Below are 23,778 nucleotides of genomic sequence, written 5' to 3'. Positions count from 1 at the left end.
AAGCAGACCCCAGTAATAGCTATCAGGTATATAAGCAGGAAGTATCAATTTAAATTTTAGTGTCTTCCAAGAAGCTCTGGCACATATGCCTAGGAAGAGTCTTCTCTGCTCCTCTGTGACCCAAACAGCTAATCCAATAGTCACCAGAGGAACCATGACACCTCACCAGAGAAGCATAACTATGCAGTAAACCAAAAGGCTTTCCAACTGAATGGAAGAAAGAGCCTGAATACATTTCAAAGCCATTTGTGTGAATGGGAGACCGTGCTGAATGTTCATGGTGTGTACAGGGCATAATACACTTGTGTTCTCCGATTCTTTGGTGGTTCTCTCCACCTCAACGAGAAACTGTTTTTTCTCTCAACAACTTTAAATCATTTAACAATTAAATCATAGGCCCACTTCACACATAATGACAACCCATGGGTTGTTTAAACCATGAGGTATCTGGGTTGAGCATGAATAAGTGAGTGTGCTGCCTCTTGTCCATCACTTCCACTTTGCATCTGCTTTCTGAAACAACCCAGAAATACCCCATTCCTGGGTTGTTAGTCATGACATCCGAACCCAGCACTCGGGGTAACTGAGGATTAAACAAGCCACTTGGTTACCTGGCATGTTAAAACTCTGGCTTGTTTAACCCTCAACAACCCAGAGTGCCGAGTTCAGGCATTATGACTAACAACCCAGGAATGGGGCATTCCTGGGTTGTTTCAGAAAGCAGATGCCAAGTGGAAGTGATGAGCGAGTGGCTGGGAGGCATCTCACTCCTGTGTGGCCTGATCAATTCATGGACTGTTTAACTCATGAACTGGCGCTATGTGCAAACCAGGTCATATATACATTAAATATGTAACAGAAGGCTGAGCTGTTCAGATTGCTGACCATATATTTCTGACAACATGGAAGAAGTGCTCAGTTTATCACTGAGAGTTAGATCATCCCTTAGTATATCCTTTTTCTACAAGAAAAATAATTCTACCTCATTATTACTACATCTGCCAGACACCACTGATTATATACCACCACCTTAATTTCAAGGGCTGCCACCAGCCTTGCATCTCACCACCACCAATCTCTAGCGAACACCCACAATCTCGGAACAGCACTGGAAAGTAATTTAATCTTCAAGAGCATCCATTTTTCATTGTTCTGTCATGTGGGGCTTGAACTAAGAATTTGTGTCATTGCAGCCAGTTGCTTATTCTGAGCATACATCAAGACCAGCAGTGGCCTGTGGATCAACAGATCCAAGAGTACTCCCCTCACCTGAAACTGACCCTGGCCAACAATGAATGCTTCTAAATCAGCTTTCACACCCTGACTGAGGAACAGGTTATTCTTGGATGATTATTGCACTGCATTACCCACTTTAAACTCTGCTAGATCCAGCCTAGGAAATAATCCAGCAAACACAAGTTCTGTTTCACTTTCATAATGCACACTATGTCATCAAATCTATGCCTCTACATGGAAGGCCAGTCTAGGGGAGGGGGCTAATACCGGCCCACACCAGGCTCAGTTCTTGACAAACATCCATGGATTCACAGCTGCCAGGATGAATAAGAATAGTTTCATGCTACACTGATGATTAATCAGACTTAAAGAAACTACAAATGTAGGACGTTATCAGTGTTCTTATTATCTGCTCCTGCCAATTCATTCATTTGAATATGTAATAACTGCTATCAAGGCCCAGTGCAGACATAATGCTGCCTCCTTATACACTGCTCTTCCCCAACTTGGTGCCCACCAGATGTTTTGGACTTCAATTCCCATCAGCCCCTGCCAGCATGGCTAATTGTCAGGGATTCTGGGAGTTGTAGTCTAAAACTGGGAGTTGTAGTCTAAAACACGTGGAGGACACCAAATCGGGGAATGCTGCTATAAACTGTGGTTTGCAGTGTGCCAGCCATGGACATATTCAACCTGCCCTCCTCCTTCCCTCCCCACTGCCAATTCCTCTCTCCTCTCCCTTCTCGGCCTTAACAGTTTAGTGTTACATCTATACCAGTACTTCCCATGATTAAGGCTGACCAGGATTTAGAAACAAAACAAGATCTGAATTGCAATCAAGAGGAAATTTTGTAACCTGGTTAGCATTAACTATGTACAGCAGTCTAGAATGAAACTGAGTACTTTCAGCCTCCCTGTGAAATTCTTTGTTGTTTATGAATTAGACTGCACAGTCTTTCTACAACATTTCTGTAATCCTCCATTCCCCCACCACCCATTTTGTCACTTATGTATGTATACATATGGTGTTTTTATATCATTTTCCTGTATGCATTTTCTGGTATCACTTTACTTGTATATCTAATATATGTTTTTAAGGGTTGCCTTTTTTATTTTAGTTTATTTAGTTGTGTGTATAAATCTCCTCATCGTGTATTCTGTAGGACATATTCTGATACAAAATATGGAATAGATATGGGTGAATATGTATTACAGGACAGTCCAAATAGAAGAACATTTTGGAACTGCTAACCGAAGACTTGATAATCAGCGATGTAGGGCATTATAAAATTGCAGACGTTATGGTCACATAATAACTAGAAACAAGATTTTATAATGGAAAAAACATTTAGTCTTTTAGGAATTGAAGCAACATCAACAACCACATCAGGGAAGAATGATTAAACTTAAGCACTAAAAGAAGCAGATATATGCTACAGTTTATTTGACTGTTAGACAACAGTATATACAGTATGAAAAATCATTTATTAAGTTATGACATTTCTGTTTTACTGGTATGTCAGTGGTTCTCAAACTGTAAGGGGAGGTGAATGGGAGGATGGACGTTCCAGGGGGAACATCCAACTTGAATGGGAGCATGGACGTTCCATGGGGAGAGGATTTCATGAGGGATGTCAAGTCTTCCTCTTTCACCTAGTCAGAGACTGAGTAAGCTGAATGCGTCCTGGAAGACAACCCTCACTGATCCACATTGTTTCTGGGGGTGACTGCATCCCCACTGCCTCATAATCCCAATCTTGTATGGGAAGGTTGTTCAAGTGGAGTTGCTATTTAGTTTTAATGATATTTCTGTGTGTGTGGTTTTAGGAGAAGGCCTATTCTTCTAATGGCAATGACTGATTACTATCAAACACACTCCATATATCCTTGCATGCAGCAGCAGGGGCTGAACACAACTATGTATGAGAATCTCTGTGTATAATAGATTATTAGTGTTGAATTAGGGGAAGCAACAAGGTACAATAAGTTCAAGATGTTTGAGAAACATTGTGCAATACTTATAATCATAAACCCCCTAGGGTAATACCTGCTGTGCATCATACCATCAATAGCAACAAGAACAAATAAAACCTCACCCAATTCACCCCCTGCAATTTGCATGCCCCCGTCAGGAATGGTCAATCCAAAGTAGCAGTGGTGAATGTCCATGATCCCTGACACAATTAGGATGCCTTGCAAGTGGATGACCACAGCCATGCTGCGTTGAAAAACACACCTGCAGGTAAGAAAAGGCAATGGCTACATAAGGCTAAGATACCATGTATTCCTACAAAGTTTATAATTACTATTAGTTTAACAGAGAAAAATAAGTAGCGCTCCTGACACTGCAATATTCTGGGAAAAGTCTTTCCTGCTGTACATCCCATCCTGACTGGACAAATGCATTAATGGTTCTAGGTGAACGCACCAATTCTAACCTGGTAGTGGAAGTCTGAAGGCAAATTACAGAGTCATCACTGAAATGAAATACTTTACTTTTAAATAATGTTGTGTAATGTAATTTAAACCTTCTAAAGAATTAGGGATGAGAAAAGGAGACACAAGCCTCCCGTTTTCTAACTACACAAAACATCTAGCAACATTCACAGGCTTTTCTCTCCATGTAGTATGTCCTTTGTAGACAACCCTTATAATCAGTTATTTCTTTAGTGAGATATATTAGTAAGTAGAAAACTTTTGTGCTGAGCTAAACATCTAAATAGTTTTCTTAACTTTTTAAAAATCCTGAGAATGGTACAGATTATGTCTGGGAATGTTAAATGTATGGGGAATGTCATCTATTCCATGGTGAGGAAGACTATGTCTATGGCTCTGCAGTTACCTTGGCGGTGTTTAGTAGGACATTTAAGTATACGTATAAACTTAAATGTTTAAAGGGTGACAGTTAGGAGAAGAAGAACTAGACGCCACTCTGCACCGGTGGAAGCAGTGGAGCTGTGGAACCGATTCCAGGTACATGCGGATGAGACTGGAGGACAGCCTGCAGAGGAAGAATCACAGGGGAACCTGCATGAGAGTGAGCAAGAGGCTAAAGGTCAGTCAAACAGAGGCGATGAAACCCAGGCCTACAAGAAGAAGAAGAGAAGAGTGGTAGTAGTGGGAGACTCCTTGCTGCGTGGGATCGAGACCCAAGTATGTTGCGAAGACCCATGGACTCGCCAGGTATGTTGTCTCCCGGGAGGACAGATTAGAGACGTGACTGAAAGGTTGCCTGCACTCATAAAGCCCACTGACAGGTATCCCCTTCTTCTCATTCATGTGGGAACAAATGATACCGCCAAGCGGAGCTACGAAGAGATCACGTCAGACTTTGAAGCTTTGGGAAGGAAACTCAAGAACTTTGGGGCCCAGATAGTTTTCTCATCCATCCTTCCAGTAGTCAGAAGAGGGATAGAAAGAGAATGAAAAATACTCCAGGTGAATGACTGGCTACGAAGGTGGTGCCGACGAGAGAGATTTGGATTCTGGGACCATGGGCTATACTTCCTGGAAGATGGGCTGTTGGCTAGGGATGGGTTGCACCTCACAAAGGATGGGAAGAATGTGTTTGGCCACAGCATGAAGAACTTCATCAGGAGGGCTTTAAACTGAATCCTACGGGGAAGGGAGATGTAATGTTGGGGGTAACAATGGATGTAGGCGCATGCACTGCAATGGAGAGAACAGCTCTGATAGCGCCCAATAATAGTCTTCAGACACATGTAGGAAGATAGCCAGACTATGAAGCACATGGTCTTCGATGTCTATATACTAATGCCCAGAGTATGGGAAACAAACAGAACGAACTTGAACTCTTAATACAAGAGGGAAATTATGACCTGATAGGTTTAACTGAGACTTGGTGGGATGACTCTCATGACTGGAATACAGCAATTGAAGGATATAACTTGTTCCAAAAGAACAGGAGGAACAGAAAGGGAGGTGGGGTTGCACTGTATGTGAAAAATACATATCTCTGCACAGAAATACAGGAGGAGGAGCTTGGTAGCCCCATCGAGAGCATCTGGGTTGAAATAAATGGAGCAAAGAATAAAAGGAACCTGGTGGTCAGAGTCTACTACCGGCCACCCAATCAAGGAGAAGACAAGGATGAAACTTTTGAAAAGCAAACAGCCAATGTTTTAAGGAAGCATGATGTAGTAGTAATGGGGGACTTCAATTTCCCCAATATCTGTTGGGAGACAAATTCTGCAAAACATGGCCCCTCCAGGAAATTCCTGACTTGTGTGGTGGATAACTTCCTCCTACAGAAAGTAGAGGAAGGAACTAGAAGATCAGCTATCCTTGACTTGATCCTAACCAACAGAGATGACTTAGTGGATAAAGTAGCAGTTACAGGACCTCTGGGAGAAAGCGACCATGTTGTACTTGAGTTCTTGGTTCTAAGGGAAGCAAAAGCCGAGTGTAGTCAAACGCGTACCCTGGATTTTAGGAAAGCTGATTTTCATAAACTCAGAACAATGATCAGTAAGGTCCCATGGAAAGCGATGCTAGCGAGAAAAGGAGTCCAAGATGGGTGGGAACTTTTAAAAAAGGAAATTCTCAAGGCACAATCACAAGCAATTCCAACAAGAAGAAAAGGTGGAAGACAACAGAAGAAGCCAATGTGGCTTCACAAAAAGCTTAGGGATGACCTGAAAACAAAAAAGGACACATATAGGAAGTGGAAAGAAGGCCAAGTAACAAAGGAAGAGTACAGGCAGATAGCACAGAATTGCAGGGATAGCATCAGGAAGGCTAAAGCTGAGAATGAGCTGAGGTTAGCAAGGGATGTTAAAAACAACAAAAAGGCTTTCTTCAGCTACGTGCATAGTAAAAGGCAGAGGAAAGAAATGGTGGTTCAGCTATTAAATAAGGATGGCAAAACGATAACAGATGACAAAGAAAAGGCAGAGGTGCTCAATTCCTACTTTGGCTCAGTCTTCTCCCAAAAGAGGGTCTATGACCTCCCTGGCAAAGGTGAAGTACAGGCTGAAGGGGCAGGATTGCAGCTTGAGATCGACAGGCATATGGTCAAGGAACACCTCATTACTTTGAATGAGTTCAAATCTCCAGGGCCAGATGAACTGCATCCTAGAGTCATAAAAGAACTGGCAGAAGAACTCTCAGAACCGCTGTCTATTCTCTTTGAGAAATCATGGAGGACGGGGGAAGTGCCAGATGACTGGAGGTGGGCTAATGTTGTCCCTATCTTCAAAAAGGGTAAAAAGGAGGAACCTGGGAACTACAGACCAGTCAGTCTGACAACAATCCCTGGGAAAATTCTGGAGCAGATGATAAAGCAATCCATCTGGAAGCACCTTGACAACAATGCCGTGATTACTTGAAGCCAACATGGATTTGTCAAAAACAAGTCCTGCCAGACAAATCTGATCTCATTTTTTGATCAAGTAACCTCCCTTGTAGACCGTGGGAATGCTGTAGACATCATATACCTCGACTTCAGCAAAGCTTTCGACAAAGTGCCCCATGATATCCTGATGAGCAAACTATCTCAAAGTGGGCTAGATGAAACAACGATCCGGTGGATCCACAGTTGGCTACAGAATCGGATTCAAAGAGTGCTTATCAATGGGACCTTCTCAAACTGGGGAGAGGTAACGAGTGGGGTACCGCAGGGCTCAGTCCTGGGCCCAGTGCTCTTCAACATATTTATTAATGACTTGGAGGAGGAGGTGTAGGGAATGCTGATCAAATTTGCAGATGACACAAAATTGGGCAGGATAGCTAATACTTTGGAAGACAGAAACAAAATTCAAAGTGATCTGGATAGGCTGGAGCGCTGGGCAGAAAACAACAGAATGACATTTAATAGGGGAAAATGCCAAGTTCTGCACCTAGGAAAAAGAAACCAAATGCACAGTTACAAGATGGGGGATACGTGGCTGAACCACACTACAAGCGAGAAGGATCTTGGAATTGTTGTCGATCACAAGCTGAATATGAGCCAACCATGGGATGTGGCTGCAAAAAAGGCAAATGCTATTTTGGGCTGCATTCATAGAAGCATCGCTTCCAAATCCCGGGAAGTACTAGTTTCCCTCTACTCAGCACTGGTTAGGCCTCATCTAGAGTACTGTGTCCAGTTCTGGGCACCACACTTGAAGAAGGATGCAGACAAACTGGAGAGGGTTCAGAGGAGGGCAACAAAGATGACCAGGGGACTGGAAACAAAGCCCTATGAAGAGAGACTGAAAGAACTGGGCATGTTTAGCCTTGAGAAGAGAAGACTGAGCCAGCGCTCTTCAAGTACTTGAAAGGTTGTCACAGAGAGGAAGGCCAGGATCTCTTCTCCATCATCCCAGAGTGCAGGACACGGAATAATGGGCTCCAGTTACAGGAAGCTAGATTCCGGCTGAACATCAGGAAAAACTTCCTGACTGTAAGAGCAATACGACAATGGAACCAATTACCTGGGGAGGTGGTGGGCTCTCCCATACTGGAGGCCTTCAAGACGAGGCTGGACAGCCATTTGTCAGGGATGCTTTGACTTGGATTCCTGCATTGAGCAGGGGGTTGGACTCGATGGCCTTTAGGCCCCTTCCAACCCTACTATTCTATGATTCTAAACCAAAAACTAGAAAAAGGCTTAGTTTATCTACTGTTGTCAAAAATATGTTTTGCTGCTGAATGTAAACTAATAGGCATAGCCTGATATCTTTTACATATCATTTGATATACCAAGCACATTGCATTCTTTATTACTGAGGATCAAGTTCTGAAGAGCTTTGCAAATAAGAAGTAAAACTGCTGGAAATGCTAATGTATGTACCTTAATATTTAACATCTGCCTGCTTGTATGCATTCTGTTATTTGGGGAGGGAGGGGATAAAGAAAAGATACAATACTGGTAACTGGAATATTTTACTACAGATTAAAATTATTGGGCAAGCGTTATCTCTGTGGTCATCTTCCAAATCCAATTCTGGTAACTGTAATACTTAGCAGAAGTACTCAATATTTCTCTCTCCTTTTTCTGCTGCCTTTGCAAGAACTTTCCTCATACAATATGCCTTCCCACTTATCTTTTATCATTTCAGCATCTAACAACCACTTCTTAATCATGTTTTCTCCTTGGGTACCAATACCAGAGTAAATTATACAATACATGCATGTCTCATAATATACAAAAGGTACATGCATGTATAAATTGCAGCCCCATAGTACTTTCTTGATCTTCTGATCACCTTTAATGGACTGCTAGCATCATGTCTGCATTGGGTCTTAGTGACATAATCAAGTCTACCCAGGATTTGTGGTGATTTAAACTTATAAGAATTCAGGTTCGGTAGAAGTGATTATTTAGGATATAATCTGTAATGCCCAGCAATATAATCCAAAAAGGAGAGCAGATATAGTGTGGTGCAGAGATTTGTAATTGGACACAGCATAACTATAACTACTCCCCTCCCCCACAGTACCATTACCACCATCTGCTGTGTCCTGTAGGAAAGATCCCAGAAAAGAGAGAGAAGCAGACAAATGAATTACTATCTAAGAGCCTGCTCTAGCTGGACTGCTCCCTCCCTCCCAACAGGGCCATTACGATCAACGATTCTGTGGGCAGGATCCCAGAAGAGAGAGGGAGACAGTATAATACCACCTCAGATCCTGCTCCATTCAGACTGTCCCACTCCTCCACAGGGCCATCTACCACCACCTGCCTTTGGGAAGGATCCCAGAAGAGGGGACAATCTATCACCAACCGCCTAAGGGGAAGGATCCTAAACACCTGTTGTAGTCTTTTTTTAATTGTGCTTTTATTAACAATTGTTGATTTTACTTGTAATCCTGAAAAATGGGATATAAATACATAAAATAGACAGCTTGTTAACAAATGTATTTGTGCTAAACAAATAAAGTAACTAAAGATGGCTTTTATAAGCCACAAGACCCTATTTCAGCTACTGACCCACCTGAAAAACTGAAACTTACACCCTACTGGAATCACTAGTCCATGGTCATGCTGGCTGAGGAGGATGGGAGCTATAGTCCAACACATCAGGAGGACATCAATTTTGGAAACATTGAACTGTTACTGTCCTTCCTCTACTTCTGCTTAGTTTACATAACAAAATCCTTCAGGCTATATACTCCGTAGGTTAAAGGACTGAGTTGCAAATAAAGCTACTTTGCTTTTTCTAACCACCATTCAAAGGGAAGGCATTTCGCCAATTACATCCCACAATTCCCTTAGAAATATTTATTTGTCATACAGTCTATGCTATGTTTACACAAATATGGTTTGCATAAATATGAGATCCTCAGAAATCTCTTTTCTATATCTCCCACAGCGGTTCCCTCAGATTTATGAACTCAGAATTCCCTCAGAAAGTGGATCCAACTGAACACATGTGCTTCAATGCCACTATCCCCCTTGCTTTTTCTTTACTATTCAAATTTAGCCATCCTCTTCATTCTACTGATTTTGGAGCTAGATGAAAACTCCAATTCAGTAGCTGACTGTTTCTCTCAAGCTCCTATATGGCCATAGAAACAAGAAGGTTTAATTTAAGCCCCCAACTTGGATGCCATCTTGAATTGTGGGCTTCCAGTTGAGAAATTTTAATGCATTAAATTCACTCTGTGTCTCCTAATATTCTTCCTTCATAAAAACCAATGAAGGCATTGCTGTTTGATTTACAACCCTTCAAATCAGCCTTGTCACCCTACCACTCCCTTATCTTCAAAGTAATAAAGATCTAATTACAATGGAATAGCACTAACAAGAATGGAAAAGTAAACATAGTAGGTTATACACCACAGTTCCTGGTCTACTGGCAACTCTAGACAACTCTCCCGAAAGCCTTTCTGACTGTGTATGTCTTGTTCCTGAAAGATGGATCTCCTCCAATCCCAAAGGCAATGATATTGCGCAAGATATTAAACGCAGCCTCCCCTTTGGTTTTCCTTGGCAGGTAGAATATACCCTATTCTGTGGAAACAACATAGATCAAGGCTGCTATATAAATGCGCAAGAAGATTTTCCGCTCCAGCCTATTCTCCCACAGATGCAGAAAAAAAACAAGTGAATTCAAAGAGCACACACTACTTATGTTCAGTGAACCCACATTCATCAAAAGGCCTTACAAACCATGCCTACCGCAACCAACATTAAGAGCACTGACCTATACCAACAGTTTAAGTTCTACGGGTAAGCAATTAGCCAAATTAATGTTATATAACTGCACACCCATTAGCCCTGCCAATTAAATAATATGTACTCTAATGTCAGAGCAATTCATCACCACCATTCATTACTACAATACTTAATTCCTGCCAAAGGAGAAGGGGGAACCATTTTCAAGCCTGTCACCGCGCTGGAGTGGCAACAACTGCGACCACTGAAATATTCAATATTTTGTTTTATGATAACGTTATGACGAGACGCTCACTGAAGCCAGGACACTGAGTGAAAATAAACCACGCGCGCCAATTCTGTCATACGAAAGTGCAACTTCGTGTTATTTAAAATCGAAGCGCCACTGCGACCCGACCCACACCGGACATTCCCGGTCTTAAAAGCACCGTATGGACACTTGGCTGGTGCAGAACCTGCGACTGGCCCGATCAAGGTCACGATATTGACATCCGAGAAACACAGCATCCCTTTTAGCTAAGAAGAAGCGCGCCCGCCCCCTTGGCTTTCTGCCGCTGACGGGGGCCGGGCGGCGTCACCAGTCTCAGGCGAAAGGGAAGGAGGGCGGAAAGCGTGGTGCGGAAAGGAAGCGAGTGCTCCTAAAAGCAGCTTGCGGAAGAAGGCCGCCGACACCCCCCCTTCCCAAGTCAAGGGTTAGGAGCCCGCCGGGCCGCTAAGCAGCCTCTTCCCAAGCCCCATGCGGGCGCTACAAGACGGTCGGACACAGCCAGAGGGGCCGGCGCACCACGCCGGCTCCGTAAGGGAGACTCCAGGGATCCCGGGCGTTATGCGAGCCACGACACCATTCGCCAGCCCAAGGCATCCGCGGGCTCCGCGCTGTGGGAAGAGGCGCCGCCACCCAGGCCGCGGATGGTCCCCGCCCCTCGCCGCCTTTGTGAGGCCGCGGCGGGAACGCTTGGCGTTCGCTGCCGGGCTCCCTCCTCCCCGCCCGCTCCTCCAGGGAGCCGCCTAAGAAGCGGCCGTGTTCTTACCGGGGGCTTCGTACGGGAAAAGGCGCGAGCGAGGGGCTAAACCTTCACGCGCCTCCGCTCTCCCAGACCAGCGCCGCCGACTGAGCAGCGCCACAAAATGGCCGCCACGACTGCGGTGCCGCTAGCCCGCCTGCCCGCCTGCCGCGAGGGGAGGGAGGGTCTTCCAGTGGGAGGGGCGAGTCCGGGTAGGCGTGGTTCCGTCCGGCAGGGCCAGGGGGCGCCGCGTAAATTCTGGGACGACGGCAGCGTCTGCGACCCTTCGCCGGTACTTTTCTCTCTGGAGCAAGAAGAGGCTGCGGGTGGCCATAAGCTGCCCGCGCCGCCCGGCATCTCAGCCGAGCCAACCAGCAGGCTTTATTCGCAAGCACACGCTGCTGCTGGGTCCGCTGTACCAAATATTATGGGGCTGGCTGGGAATGACGTCCAACATGTCTGGAGGGCACCAGGTTAGAGCAGGCTGTTCCATAAGGAGTACCCCACTTTAAAAGTCTTAAAAAAAAACAAACAAACCACTCCTCCCTGCTCACAGGAAGAAACATCGTAGCTCAGTGGTGGTAGAGCGCAGGTTTTGTATGCACAAGGTCCTGGGTTCACCCCCTGGTACAGTTTCGTTGTAGAAAAGGATAATACGTCCCAAAAGTAAAAAAAAGAATAAAATGAGCGTCCGTAACGATGTCCATGCCCGGTTGGCTGCCCCTTGACACCATGTTTTAAAAAGGAAGAATTCTGCAGTGACCAGCATCTGCCCTGGCATGCCCATGGCAGCCCAGGTACTGACAGATCAATAGGAAGTGGGGGGAGCTGTGGAGCCCTGATCTTTAGCCCCAAGGTTCAGCTCTAGGTGCGACGATGTTCACACCCCTCCACATAACCCACCTTTTCCATGAACCCTTTGGTATAACCCCTAGTTCCTACACCTTGTTTAAGGAGGGCAATTGCTCCAGGGCATGAGTAGGTAGGGGAGTCACTAACACAGATTAAAAAAAACAAAGCCACACCAATCCATAAGTTAAAAAAATCCAAAATCCAGAGTTTAAAAAAATGAACAGCCACAGGCAATACTTTTATTAGGATTAACTAAAATGCCACAAAAGATTAGGCTAGATAATACAGCCAACTTTTATGTTTTCAGAAATGGGGGTCAGCCACTGAGCCACAGCCTCAGAATGCTAGTTACCTGCAACACCTACCAGTGACTCATTCAGTCTGCAATCACTGTTTTGAAACTGAATCTACACAGCAGACTCTATGGCCACAAGATCTGGCCTAATGTTTGAACTTTTCTGTTTCTTCTCTCATCCCCTGCCCCTTATACAAAAAGTGAGCCTGATGAAGAGTTCTGGAGAACTCAAAAGCCTGCACAATCTTTTGTAGCATTTTTGTTAGTACTGTATTAGGTGTTCTTTTTTAAAGAAACCCAGATTAGAACCTCCTATTCACCCACAAGCATTCACTGGCCTGGTTTCCCATGGGGGATTTTGTTGCTGCGGTGGCTGCCATTTTGAATATTTGAGCGGGGGGGGGGGGCATAGCTTGTTATTTGTGAACCCAGCAAGGGTGGGTTGTTGGGCTGGTTGACAAGCCAACCCTAAAACAGCCCATGGGTTCTGGATGGATTGTCAACCACCCCAACAAGCCACCCTCCCAAGGTTCCTACATAATGACAAGCTATAGCTTGCCCCTGTTGCGGCTCAAAAACTTAAAATGGCTGCTGCCACAATGAAAAAACCTGTGAGGAAATTCACTCACAGGGGCTTCTCCTTAGGTGCAAATCAGGTCATTGAAAACTCACCCTTTTACCATTATTTAACCACTGTAATTGTAAATAAGACAGGTTAGTTAAAGGGTAGTAAGGAGGAGCTAATTTGTGTTAAATTATCTTGATTAGGCACCCTAACTGTGAAAACAAAAGGATGATTAAACATGGGTAGAATGATAGAATCACAGAATAGTAGGGTTGGAAGGGGTCTACAAGACCATCGAGTCCAACCCCCTGCTCAATGCAGGAATCTAAGTCAAAGCATCCCTGACAGATGACTGTCTAGCTTCATTCTGAATGCCTCCAGTGTGGGAGAGCCCACCACCTCCCTAGGTAATTGGTTCCATTGTCATATTGCTGTAACAGTCAGGCAGTTTTTCCTGATGTTCAGCCAGAATCTGGCTTCCTGTAACTTGAGCCCATTATTCTGTGTCCTGCACGCTGGGATGATCAAGAAGAGATCCTGGCCTTCCTCTCTAAGATAGCCTCTCAAGTACTTGAAGAGCGCTTATCATAGGCAGTCTGTTGATCCATTAGGAAAAATGCAACACCCACACAGTAGGGCAATACCTTTATTAAGACCTGCTAAAATGTCACGAAATAATGAACAAACTTTCCATGGGCGGAGGGAGAAGCAGCTAGGAGTTGTTCTCCAGGTCTACAGTTTATAACACTCTTGAGCTAGAATACAGGAGGGGTTTTGCAGACATAATTGGATTGGCCTCTCAAGGTACAAGACAGGTTGTGTAAAATGCATTCCCAGTTGCTGGGACAAAACAACAGCAAAACAAAAAAGAGAATTATGAACTATTTTTGACAATATAAAATCTAGTCATGACTCAGGTCTATCTAAGCTCTAATCAGAACACACAGTTCCTTTGGGAGTCAGAGAACAAAAATAAAGGGTTGTATCCAATCCTGACTGTTTGCCAGCAGAACAGAACCCACAGGTGGAATGGTTCCCCCTCCTCCCTGCAGCCCCCTGCACAGCCCTGTTCTGTAGGGTTCGGGGACCCTCCAGAGATTTGGGGGCATATGGGAGGCTGCAAGGGAGAGGAGAGCAAGGGGAGGTCCACTTGCTTGACATTAGATTTTAGTCAAAGAGCAATATTCAAAGATAGTCTTTATATTACAAAGCTAGAGATTAATGTTTAGCTACACTAGGTGAAATAGCAATAGAGGACAAATTGGGTAGCATCTTTGGCTGTCTAGCTGACTTCCCGCAGCTAGACAGCCAAAATCAGCTGTCTAGCCACGAATGCAGGGCAGCTGAAGTGTGGAGATGATCCCCTCCGCACTGCTCCTGCCCTGCATTGGATAGGCGGTTGCCTCTGAGTGCTCAGTTACTCTGAGCAGCACTCAAAACCTCTGACATTGGCCACAGAATCACTAAGTACCAGCTGAAGCAGGTGGAGAGAATGCAGCAGTCTTTCCCAACCTGGTGCCATCTAGATTTGTTAGACAACAACTCCCAGCATTCCTGGCCATTGGCCATGCTGGCTAGGGGTGGTGGGAGCTGAAGCCCAAAACATCCAGAGAGCACCAGATTGGGGAAGGCTGAAATAGAATGTTACACGCTGATAGACAACAGCTCTCTGACCTCCCATCTACAGTTTCTTATATGGACCATAGGATGGCAGTATTTCCCTGAACACATCCTCTAAACATCTAAACATCTGAAGAAACCAGCTGAGGGGCTTAGAGGTTGGGCAGGATTGTGAATGGATGCAGAGTGCCGTTCTGAACAGTGTCTGAATCTGGACATGCCCTCTACATTGTGTGTGAGTGTGTCAGTCACTTTTCCTTTCTGATTACCTCCCATATGGGAGTATTGCCTCCTATATTATTACTTCCTATATGGCAGGCAAGCCTGTGTGGTGTAGTGAGTAGAGCAGGGGTCCCCAACATTTTTGGACCCATGGGCACACTTAGAAATTTGGGAAAGTGCTGAGGGCACCACCACAACATGGCTCCCATGGAGGATGTGGCTAGTCACATAATGGCTGCTGTAGGGGCCTGGCTAGTCAAAAGAGGTGTGTGGGGGAGAGGAATAGTGAGGCTAGAGGCTGGGAGGGAGGAGGAAATAACAAGGCAAAGGGGTAGAGGAAGAGCAAGACTAGAGACTAGGAGTGGAGAGAAACAGCAATATAAAGGGGGTGAGTGGGAGAAAAAAAGCAAGGCTAGAGGTTAAGAAGGGAGAGAAAGAAGGCGGCTATGGATGGATAAGGGAGGGAAATAGCAAGGCTAGAGTCTGGGAGTGCACTCTGGGAGTGCAGAGAGGGAAAAGGGGAAAGGTCTCTGTGGATCGAAGATTGGGTGGGGGCAGGAAGCAACACTTTACTTGTGCCCTAACTTTTTTCAAGTTTTTGGAGACCTTTGCTGGCGTCAGAGATGCCTGTGGGCACCATGGTGCCCTTGGACACCGTGCTGGGGATCCTTCGATTAGAGTGTTGGAGTAGGACTAGGGAGACCTGGGTACTATTCCTACTTTGCCATGAAGCTCATTGGGTGACTTTGGACCAGCCACTGACTCTCAGCCCAACCTATCTCACAGGGCTGTTGTGAGGATAAAATGGAGAGGAGAAGGAGGATGTATGCCGCCTTGGGCTTGTTAGAGGAAAGGTGGGATAGAAATGTAATAAATAAAAATGAAATAAATTGCATATTAATGTTAATAAAAGGTGCCACAAGGTTCCAGATCCACAGTAAACATGGGTTTACAACACTTGCAGGGGTAAAAACAGGTGGGGGGGGTCACAAAAACTACTGGCATGGCAGTAGCTAAGCCAGCCTCCCCTAACCTGATGCTCTCCAGATGTTTTGGACTACAACTCCCGTCATCTCTAGCCAGCATGGCCACTGGCCCTCTCTCAGTTGTCACCTAGTGGCAGCCATTCCATCAGGCTTTCTGAACTGTTTCTGTCCCAGCTGGTAATTATAAGAACTGTAAATGTAAGAACTGGTGCCTGATCTTACTTTTTTCCTTCTCCCTCCCCATCCCCTTGTCCTTATGTGTCCTGTCTTTTAGATTGTGAGTCTGAGAGCAGGGACTGTCTTACTCCTGATATTTGTTAGCTACTCTGGGAAACATTTTGGCTAAATAATAGGGTAAAATGCTGAATAAATAAATGCCAGAGTGGTGTCATCTGCAATAAACACTCAGAGGCAAAGTTGCTACTATCCAATCTGACTTAGGCTCCAAATTTAGAGAAGGAGCAATGGTTGTGCCTATGGCATCTGACTGATCTATTTAGCTGGATCACTTATTCAGCCCAGGGTTGCTTGGAGATTTGAGACCATGTGCCCACTTAACCCTTGCCCATCCTGGTTCATGAAACCAGGTGGCCTGACCAATTTGGGTACAGAAATTGTCAATGCCTCTTTATTAGAGGGCATGGTGCCATCCAGTCTAAAGGAAGCAGTAATGAGACCTCTGCTGCTAAATAAATCTTCACTTGACCCTGCTGTCTTCAATAATGATTGGCCTGCGTCTAATCCACCATTCCTTAGCAAAGTGTTCGAGCTGGTGATGGGGACTCCACTCCAGACTTTTTTGGATGAGTGCGAGTGGTTGGATCCTTTTCACTCTGGATTCAGGTCTGGCTTTGGCACTGAGCCCGTTAGTGGTGTAGTGGTGCCAAGGCTCACAGGGACAATGCCAGCACTTTTTTTATTAGCAGGGACGCTGGTGTCATCTGCAACCTCCCTCCTCAGACTTCCCTGTTCCCTCTGAGCTTAGCTGCAATTCTCACAGTAGCTGGGGGGAAACTAATTTTCCCAATGTACAGTGTTTTGGGGTGGCTTGGTCTTGAATGGGCAATTAAAACCCATGAGCTTTACAAAAGACCTGCTCCTGGTGGAGTTGAGAACTGCTAGAGTGGTTTGTTGGTATGGATCAACACAGCTGCCTCAATTTCTGGACTCTCCTTGAGGGTGTGGCTATGGGGACTGTCACGAGGAGCGCCCACACTTCAAAATTTACCACTACACCACAGGAGACTGCTCTGGTTGCTTTGGTGCCTAGGGTCTGTACAGAAGGAGTGCATCCCTGTTGGTTCTGCTAAAACTCCCAGCAAGCTTTTGATACCATTGGCCATGGTATCCTTCAGGGGCATCTGTCTGGGATGGGAACTGGGATCACCATCTTGCAGTGGTTCCAGTCCTATCTGTCTCACAGATTCCAGAAAGCAATGCTGGGGGACTCCTGGTCCTTCAGGGTTCTATTATTATTCCTAAATAATTCAGTATCTATATCAGGAGCGGGCAACTTTGGAGGCTCTGGAAGCCAATTTCACACACCCCGGGAGTCGCCACCCCACTGTCATTGCTTTATGCCACTGAATATCAGCAGCAGCAGCAAAACAAATGGCGGTTTCCCACCAAATGTTGGCAAGAAACAATGATGGTGGCCTATAATGGCTGAATTTAGCTTTAAAACATGGTACGCCCCTTGAATGATCAGGTACATAACCTGGGAGCGCTTCTGGACCTGACCTTGCTCCTGGATGTGGCCGTGGCCAGGAATGCCTTTGCACAGCTTTGGCAGGTATGTCACCTATGCCTCCTTCCTAGATAAAGCAGATTTGGCCACTGTCACACATGCCCTGTTCACATCCAGGTTGGATTACTGTAACATGCTCTCATTGGGGCTGCCTCTGAAAAGTGCTTGGAAACTTTAGCTGGTGCAAAATGTGGTGGCAATATTGGTTTCTGGAGACTTCTTGATTAATCGTATCAGTTCAGTTTTGTTCCATCTGCACTCGCTTCCAGTTAATTTCCAGGCACAATTCAAAGTGCTGGATCTTAATTATAAAGCCTTAAATGGCTTGGGCCCAGGATATCTGAAGGATTGCCTCTTCCACATGATCCTGGCTGCCCACTACGTTCAACACGGGCAGCCCTTGTGTGTCCCACCACTTTCACCAGCATGACTAGTTAGGATGTAAATTAGAGCCTTTTTTGTTGCAGCTCCCAGATTATGGAACTCCCTTCATGAAGAGGTGCAGTTGACTCCCTCTTCTTTTAAGCTTCAGATACGGTAAGACTTTTTTACCCCACTAAACTTTCAGTGTGGTTTAATGTTTTTAATATGTCTGCTTTTAAAAACTTCTTTTAACTTACTGTATGATGTTTACCATACTTACCTACCATATTAACTTACCATATTTGCATTATTATTGTATTTATTGTTTTGAAGTTTTAGTAATGCTGTAAGCCACTTTGAATTTATTTGTAAAGAAAAACAGGGTAGAAATTTTTAAACAAATGGTTGTCTAGCAAGGGTGTGGATATAGGTACGCGCAAGACTGAGTCTCAGACCAGGTGAGATCAATGAGAAGTCATCAGTCCTCAACACACGTATGTACACACATATGTACACACGTGTATGTTGTTAAGACACAAAAGGAGGATGAGTTTTAACGTTGCACCTCTCCTGAAGTATTGCTGCAAAGAGAAAACTAAGCAGACTGTAGATTAAAGTGATAATCCCATGTTCCTGTTTGGCATCATAATTTGTTCTCCTCGTCTCTTGATGTCCATGTTGAGAATCTAATAACAAGTTCTACATAGAAATTGAAATTTGCACACCTGGTAATTAACTTCTAAAAAGAGACGTGCTAGAAGCTCAATTTTGGCTGGAAACTACAGCATTTCAGATGGAAGTCCTGACCCTCAAACTCAAGATGTGTGGGTATGGGATACATTTAATTTGTCATGCTGTGCAATCTAAGAGGTGCAACCCAAGATCCCTTGAAATATTACAGAGGATGCCAGCGTGCAATTTTTGCAGCATACGTGATCTGAGACTTGTGCCCTGGCCACTATGGAATATTGCAGTAAATTCTGACATATATCGCTTGGATCTCACTCTGCTTCATTGGCACCTCTAAAACTGCTGCTCCATTTGACCTCTTAGGTTAATTGGGATACTGGACCAGCTTTGGTGATGAGGGAAGCATGTGTTCCATATGCTCAGGAAACCTGAACCAGTGCAACCAAAAACTAGATGGGTGGAGGGCAAAGACCGATGTTTATAGAAACTTATGTATAAACAAGTTGCATTGCATGTGCTTGTAAAGTAGTTAGATGAGTGCTCTATTATGAGCTCAAACAACAACTGAGCATGCCACCATAAAGAACTCAAAAGTGATCTGAACAGCAGTTTGAGCTAATGATGGAATGCTCAGATGACTGATCTGCCAAAAGCATGTTTGGATCCATTAGGAAAAAAGCAGTCACTTCCCAGATACCGAAAAGAAATGTAAATCAGGCCTGAGTTATGTGCAGGCTGGCATTAGTCAAGGCACAGTTAGTCTAAGTGTACACATAAACAAGCAAACTTTCAAAAACACGCAGAAGACAATGATTAACCACAAGATGTTTAATTATTATTTAACAACAATAAGGGACAGTATGTTTTGCTGATTCACATTTACAAACGTATTGGCAAAAAGAAAACAATATCCAGTGTAATTTTTAGCCTATTTTACAGCTTTTGAGGGGGAAAAGCATTAATATAAAGCAGTCTGTCTATGCTTGTGTCATACCTAAGTGCCAGGGGGAATTTTAATCAGTACCCACCATGTAGTTGGCTTCAGTGTTTAAATTTGAGAAAGGTGTGCACATGCATCTTAGAGGACATCCTAAGACAAATTCAAAAGTATTTTTTTTGAGGGGTAGGGGGGCATATGACACCCTGAATATTGCTTCTGATATAAAAAAATATTATTTGTGCCACATGTAGGTACCCTATCACTTAGCCACAAACAGAGCTAATCTACTTAAGCTCATAATCTGCTGCATGGATATGAGCTCTGTGTGAAACTGAGAAATTTACTATATTTCTAGAAGCAGGCCCAAGATACTCTTGTTCTAGGAAGTCTGAGAAATGTTGGGAGTAGGGCATTTTGGACTCAGCATTTTAACACTCAATCCTATACGTGTTTACTCAGAAATCAGTCTCACGAAGTTCAATGGGGCTTGCTCCTAAATAAGTGTTTATAGGATTCCTGTCCTAATCATCTGGCACAAAGAGTAAGGTCCCATTTCAGACTTTATTTAAAGAGCACTGGCCAAATTCTGGCAGAGGAGCCTATTTGAATAGCACCAAGCTCCTCAGAAATCTCAAGGCTACCTCATCAAATCTACCTCATCAAATGCACCTGTCATTAACTGAGAGCACAGCACACTTTATACATGTTGCAGTGAATGCCTGAATTCTGGGCTCAGTTCAGGATCAAACTCTGATGAGGGCAGATGTGTGGACACCGCACGCTTGTTGCTCTCCTGTGGCAAAAGCCACGTGACGTGATACATCACATTAGTATTTCCACAGCTGCCCACAAGTGGAATGGGAAATACTAATGAAAGGAATCGTGTCACCCTCCCTTCCAAACCCCACACATTATTGGGGAGATATGCATATACACGAGACGTGTTGTTTGGGTGTCAGAAGATGGCCTTGTTCGGGCACTACAAATTAGTATTCCCAAATGATCAAGTCCAGATGTCTTGATTGTTCAACTGAAAAGAAGCTAAATCTCAAAACAGCTGGGAAAAAGCACACTACGAGGTAAGGCAGCGAATATGCGCTTCAGCATTACCACGTAAACCAGGAGTGGGGAACTTGCGGCACTCCAGATGTGGTTGGACTACAACTCCCATCAACTTCAGCCAGCATGTCCAATGGTCAATGACGATGGGAGTTGTAGTCCAGCCCCATCAAGTGGGCCCCATGTTCCCCACCCACAACACAGACCAAGTTAAAGGATCTGACTACAGCAGAACTGGCTCAAACAGGGAAGCAGTAACAAAAGTTGATTCCATCTAATGAGATGAGTCACAGTGTCTGGAGGTCAAAGGTTCCCCTACACACTAAGATCATATCGTCCAGTAACTTGGAAGTACTAATCTGTCTCTAAGGGCCATTGTTTTAAATGTTTGTCTAAACAGGCATTGCTTTAAATGTGTGTCTAACAGCTATGTCTTTTTTCATTTTTATTCTAGGGTAAGCTCAGGGCTCCCAGTATGGATCAGGGGAATCATAGAGGTAGGGCATGCTTTTAAGATCTGGATCAGGGGCCCCATGCCTACTCTCAAGTAAGAACAAAAAGAAGACAGAGCTATTAGACATAAGTTTAAAGCAACAGCTGTTTTGGCACGAAGATTCATCACATTCTTACTGGCACAGGAAATGCCAAAAGCACTGACTGTAAAACTTAACAGGCTTGACTCTGTCTTCCAACAGATTCCTTCCCTGTAAGTTACTATCAAACAGCCCCTTTCCAAGAAACGTAAGCCCGTTATTCTGTTCAGAGGCTTGATAAAGGAGCTGTACCCACTTTGAAAATGACACAGAGGAAAGAGCACAGAAGGCTCCTATTTCAAGGATGTGCCAACGTTGTGAGAACAGAAGGGAGAAGCAATACTGAGGCAGCAGTGCTCCCCCATTTAATCAGCATGGGCTCCATTGACTGAAGGGGCAGAGAGGACCACAGCTTTGGTGGGAAAAGTCCAACATTTTTGGCAAGGGTGGAATGCAGTCCAGAGTTACACAGTGCTATCCAATTCATCAGTGCTTCTTGCTTAGCATCCTTTCCTCCTTCTATCTAGAGATTATGACCTGTGCTTTTCAGGCCAGAAGTACTGACTGGTAAGCAAACTAAACATGATGAGGGAAATCCATAATCAGATCCTTCAGTGTTTTTCCTTGGTTAAAAAGCAGTTGCCATGTGTGATGGGGGTTGCATTTGGACCGTGGCACTGGGAAAGGGGTTAATCTTTTCCCCCCCATACTATTTCCCCCCCAACTTAAATTGTATCCTGAAGCTGCTATTAATTAGAAAGGGGTGGGGGAAAACAGGTATAATATGGGTACCTTTCTTCCCCCCCCGCCCACCCACTCCAGAGCTAATAGCACCTTCAGGATGGCAATTTAGGTCTGAAAAATGGGAAGGAGAGGAAGGATTAATCTCTTCCAGTGCTGCAGCCCCAAACCAAATTCCTACTGCTTCTTTTAACCCAAAGACAAAAATTTCAGGAGATCTGATCATGGATCTCTCATGCCATTATCTAGTTTGGCCTTGAGTAAGCCTGAGTGGTTAACAGAACACAAAAGGCAAATCTTGAGGTCAGCAGGAGCCTTGGGCTCCCAGCAGCTTCACAGCAACTTGATACCTGATTTTAGTCTATGCTGGAGCAAAGAGGAGAAAGGCAGCAGGAGTAATAATGACTGCAGTTTACCATATAGGGAAAGTTCCCATTCTGGGGAAACCCTAACTATAAGCTATTTACATTGCTGTGACTTAGCTTTAACTCAAGTGGGACTCAAAACTTTCTGTAGTTTAAGTCATCTAACCCAAACAATGAAGTAGCACACTAGGGCCAAACACAGCCTGAGATTTAAAACAGACTCTTTCCAAGGTACAGTACGGCAGGAAAGGGAAGGGACAGGCAGTTTTGCTTCCAAAATGCTTTGCTCTCTCCTAAATTCCAGCCCATGACTGTTTTTATTCTGGGACAATGCCGCAGTTAAGTAGCTTGACCTAGGCTTCCAACAATGCCTCCCACTAGATCCTTTTAATCTGAATTTAGTTGTAAAAGTACCCCAGGCATGAGGAGAGTCATCCTAAGTCACAAGCCACAGCCCATCCAGTGCTGCAAAACTGAATCTTTGGTAAGAGAGGCATCCTTTAAGGTACAAAAGGGAGTGGGAAGTTGTTGGAGAAGGATGCAGCCAGCAATGTGAATGGCAGAGCTGGCTGGGGCAGGTTTGCTCTAAGGCAGGTTATGAAACTGAAACAGCAGCCTGAAACTGAAACAGCAACCTTTTTTGCTGTTGAATGAAGTATGACTAAGGAAGTGCCCAATCTTCAGGTGGAGGAAGCAAAATCCCAGCAAAATTTGAGAGCAGTTCATTCCCGATAAATGATTCCACTTTTAATGTGCAGTAGATTCCCAGTGTAATGCTAAGCCTCTTGTATCCTGACTTCCTAGGAAGCAGCTATTGCAGGTTCTTAGGAATTCCCTCACAGCAAGGTCTGGGATTTGGCTTCTGATACTTGGTGTGATCACTGACTCTTCCATTATTATGGGGCTTTCTCAGAGTCATCAACACTGTTGCTGGGGCTAGGAAACAGCTGGTAAAGCAACAGAAAAGTCATAGGAGCCTGGAGACTGCGGAGGGAAAGATCCCAGGCTCAAAGAAGGTAATATTGGCAAGAATTCCTTGCTCCCTTAACACAGTCTTGAAGCCAACCTTTCACACTATTCCTTTGATGAAGCTGGTGTCCAAGTGCACAATTAGCATGCGGAGGAAGGACATCTCTTTGCGGGTATTTTCAAAGATTACTCTGGGATCATCAGATTGGCATCGCAGACAATTTGGGGCCATCACCATGGCCAAGTTGTTTACGTCCATCTTGGTTTTGCCCACATTGGTTGGCTGGGCAAAAATCTGTGAAATAAAGGAGGTACATCTCAAATAAAGGCAAAACATAGATGAAATCTGGTCATAGCCCTGAAGACATAATTTATCTAGCCCAAGGATGGGCAACCTGTAGCCCTCCAGATGAGTTGGCCTACAACTCCGATCATCCCTCACCACTGGCCATGCTGGCTAGGGCTGATGG

At 44.6% G+C, this 23,778-nt stretch overlaps 2 protein-coding genes across 12 annotated transcripts in view; both read right to left on the bottom strand.

Moving 5' to 3' along the window:
- The window catches only part of PHF20 (PHD finger protein 20), a 76,225-nt gene extending 64,705 nt beyond the window's left edge, over window positions 1–11,520 (bottom strand). For 4 of the 11 annotated variants that reach the window (XM_084853757.1, XM_084853748.1, XM_084853759.1 and 1 more), the window contains exons 1-2: window positions 11,389–11,520; window positions 3,333–3,472 (exon numbers count right to left, since the gene is read on the bottom strand). The gene's annotated coding sequence lies outside the window, so the exon portion shown is untranslated. Of the gene's footprint in view, window positions 1–3,332; window positions 3,473–4,078; window positions 4,264–11,388 lie in introns of all 11 variants that reach the window. The other 7 variants (XM_084853756.1, XM_084853749.1, XM_084853760.1 and 4 more) reach the window with 3 other exon arrangements.
- A 7,996-nt stretch (window positions 11,521–19,516) lies between these two features.
- The window catches only part of LOC146348674 (rho GTPase-activating protein 39-like), a 110,940-nt gene continuing 106,678 nt past the window's right edge, over window positions 19,517–23,778 (bottom strand). The window contains exon 10 of the mRNA XM_084853747.1: window positions 19,517–23,603. Within this exon, the coding sequence (XP_084709873.1) occupies window positions 23,409–23,603 (195 nt within the window). The 3' untranslated portion in view covers window positions 19,517–23,408. The remainder of the gene's footprint in view (window positions 23,604–23,778) is intronic.

Source organism: Heloderma suspectum, chromosome 4 (assembly GCF_057233095.1).
Source record: "Heloderma suspectum isolate Gila_16-S chromosome 4, 16-S_ref, whole genome shotgun sequence".
Taxonomy (NCBI): Eukaryota; Metazoa; Chordata; class Lepidosauria; order Squamata; family Helodermatidae; genus Heloderma; species Heloderma suspectum.
This window is presented reverse-complemented; position numbering and strand designations above follow the sequence as displayed.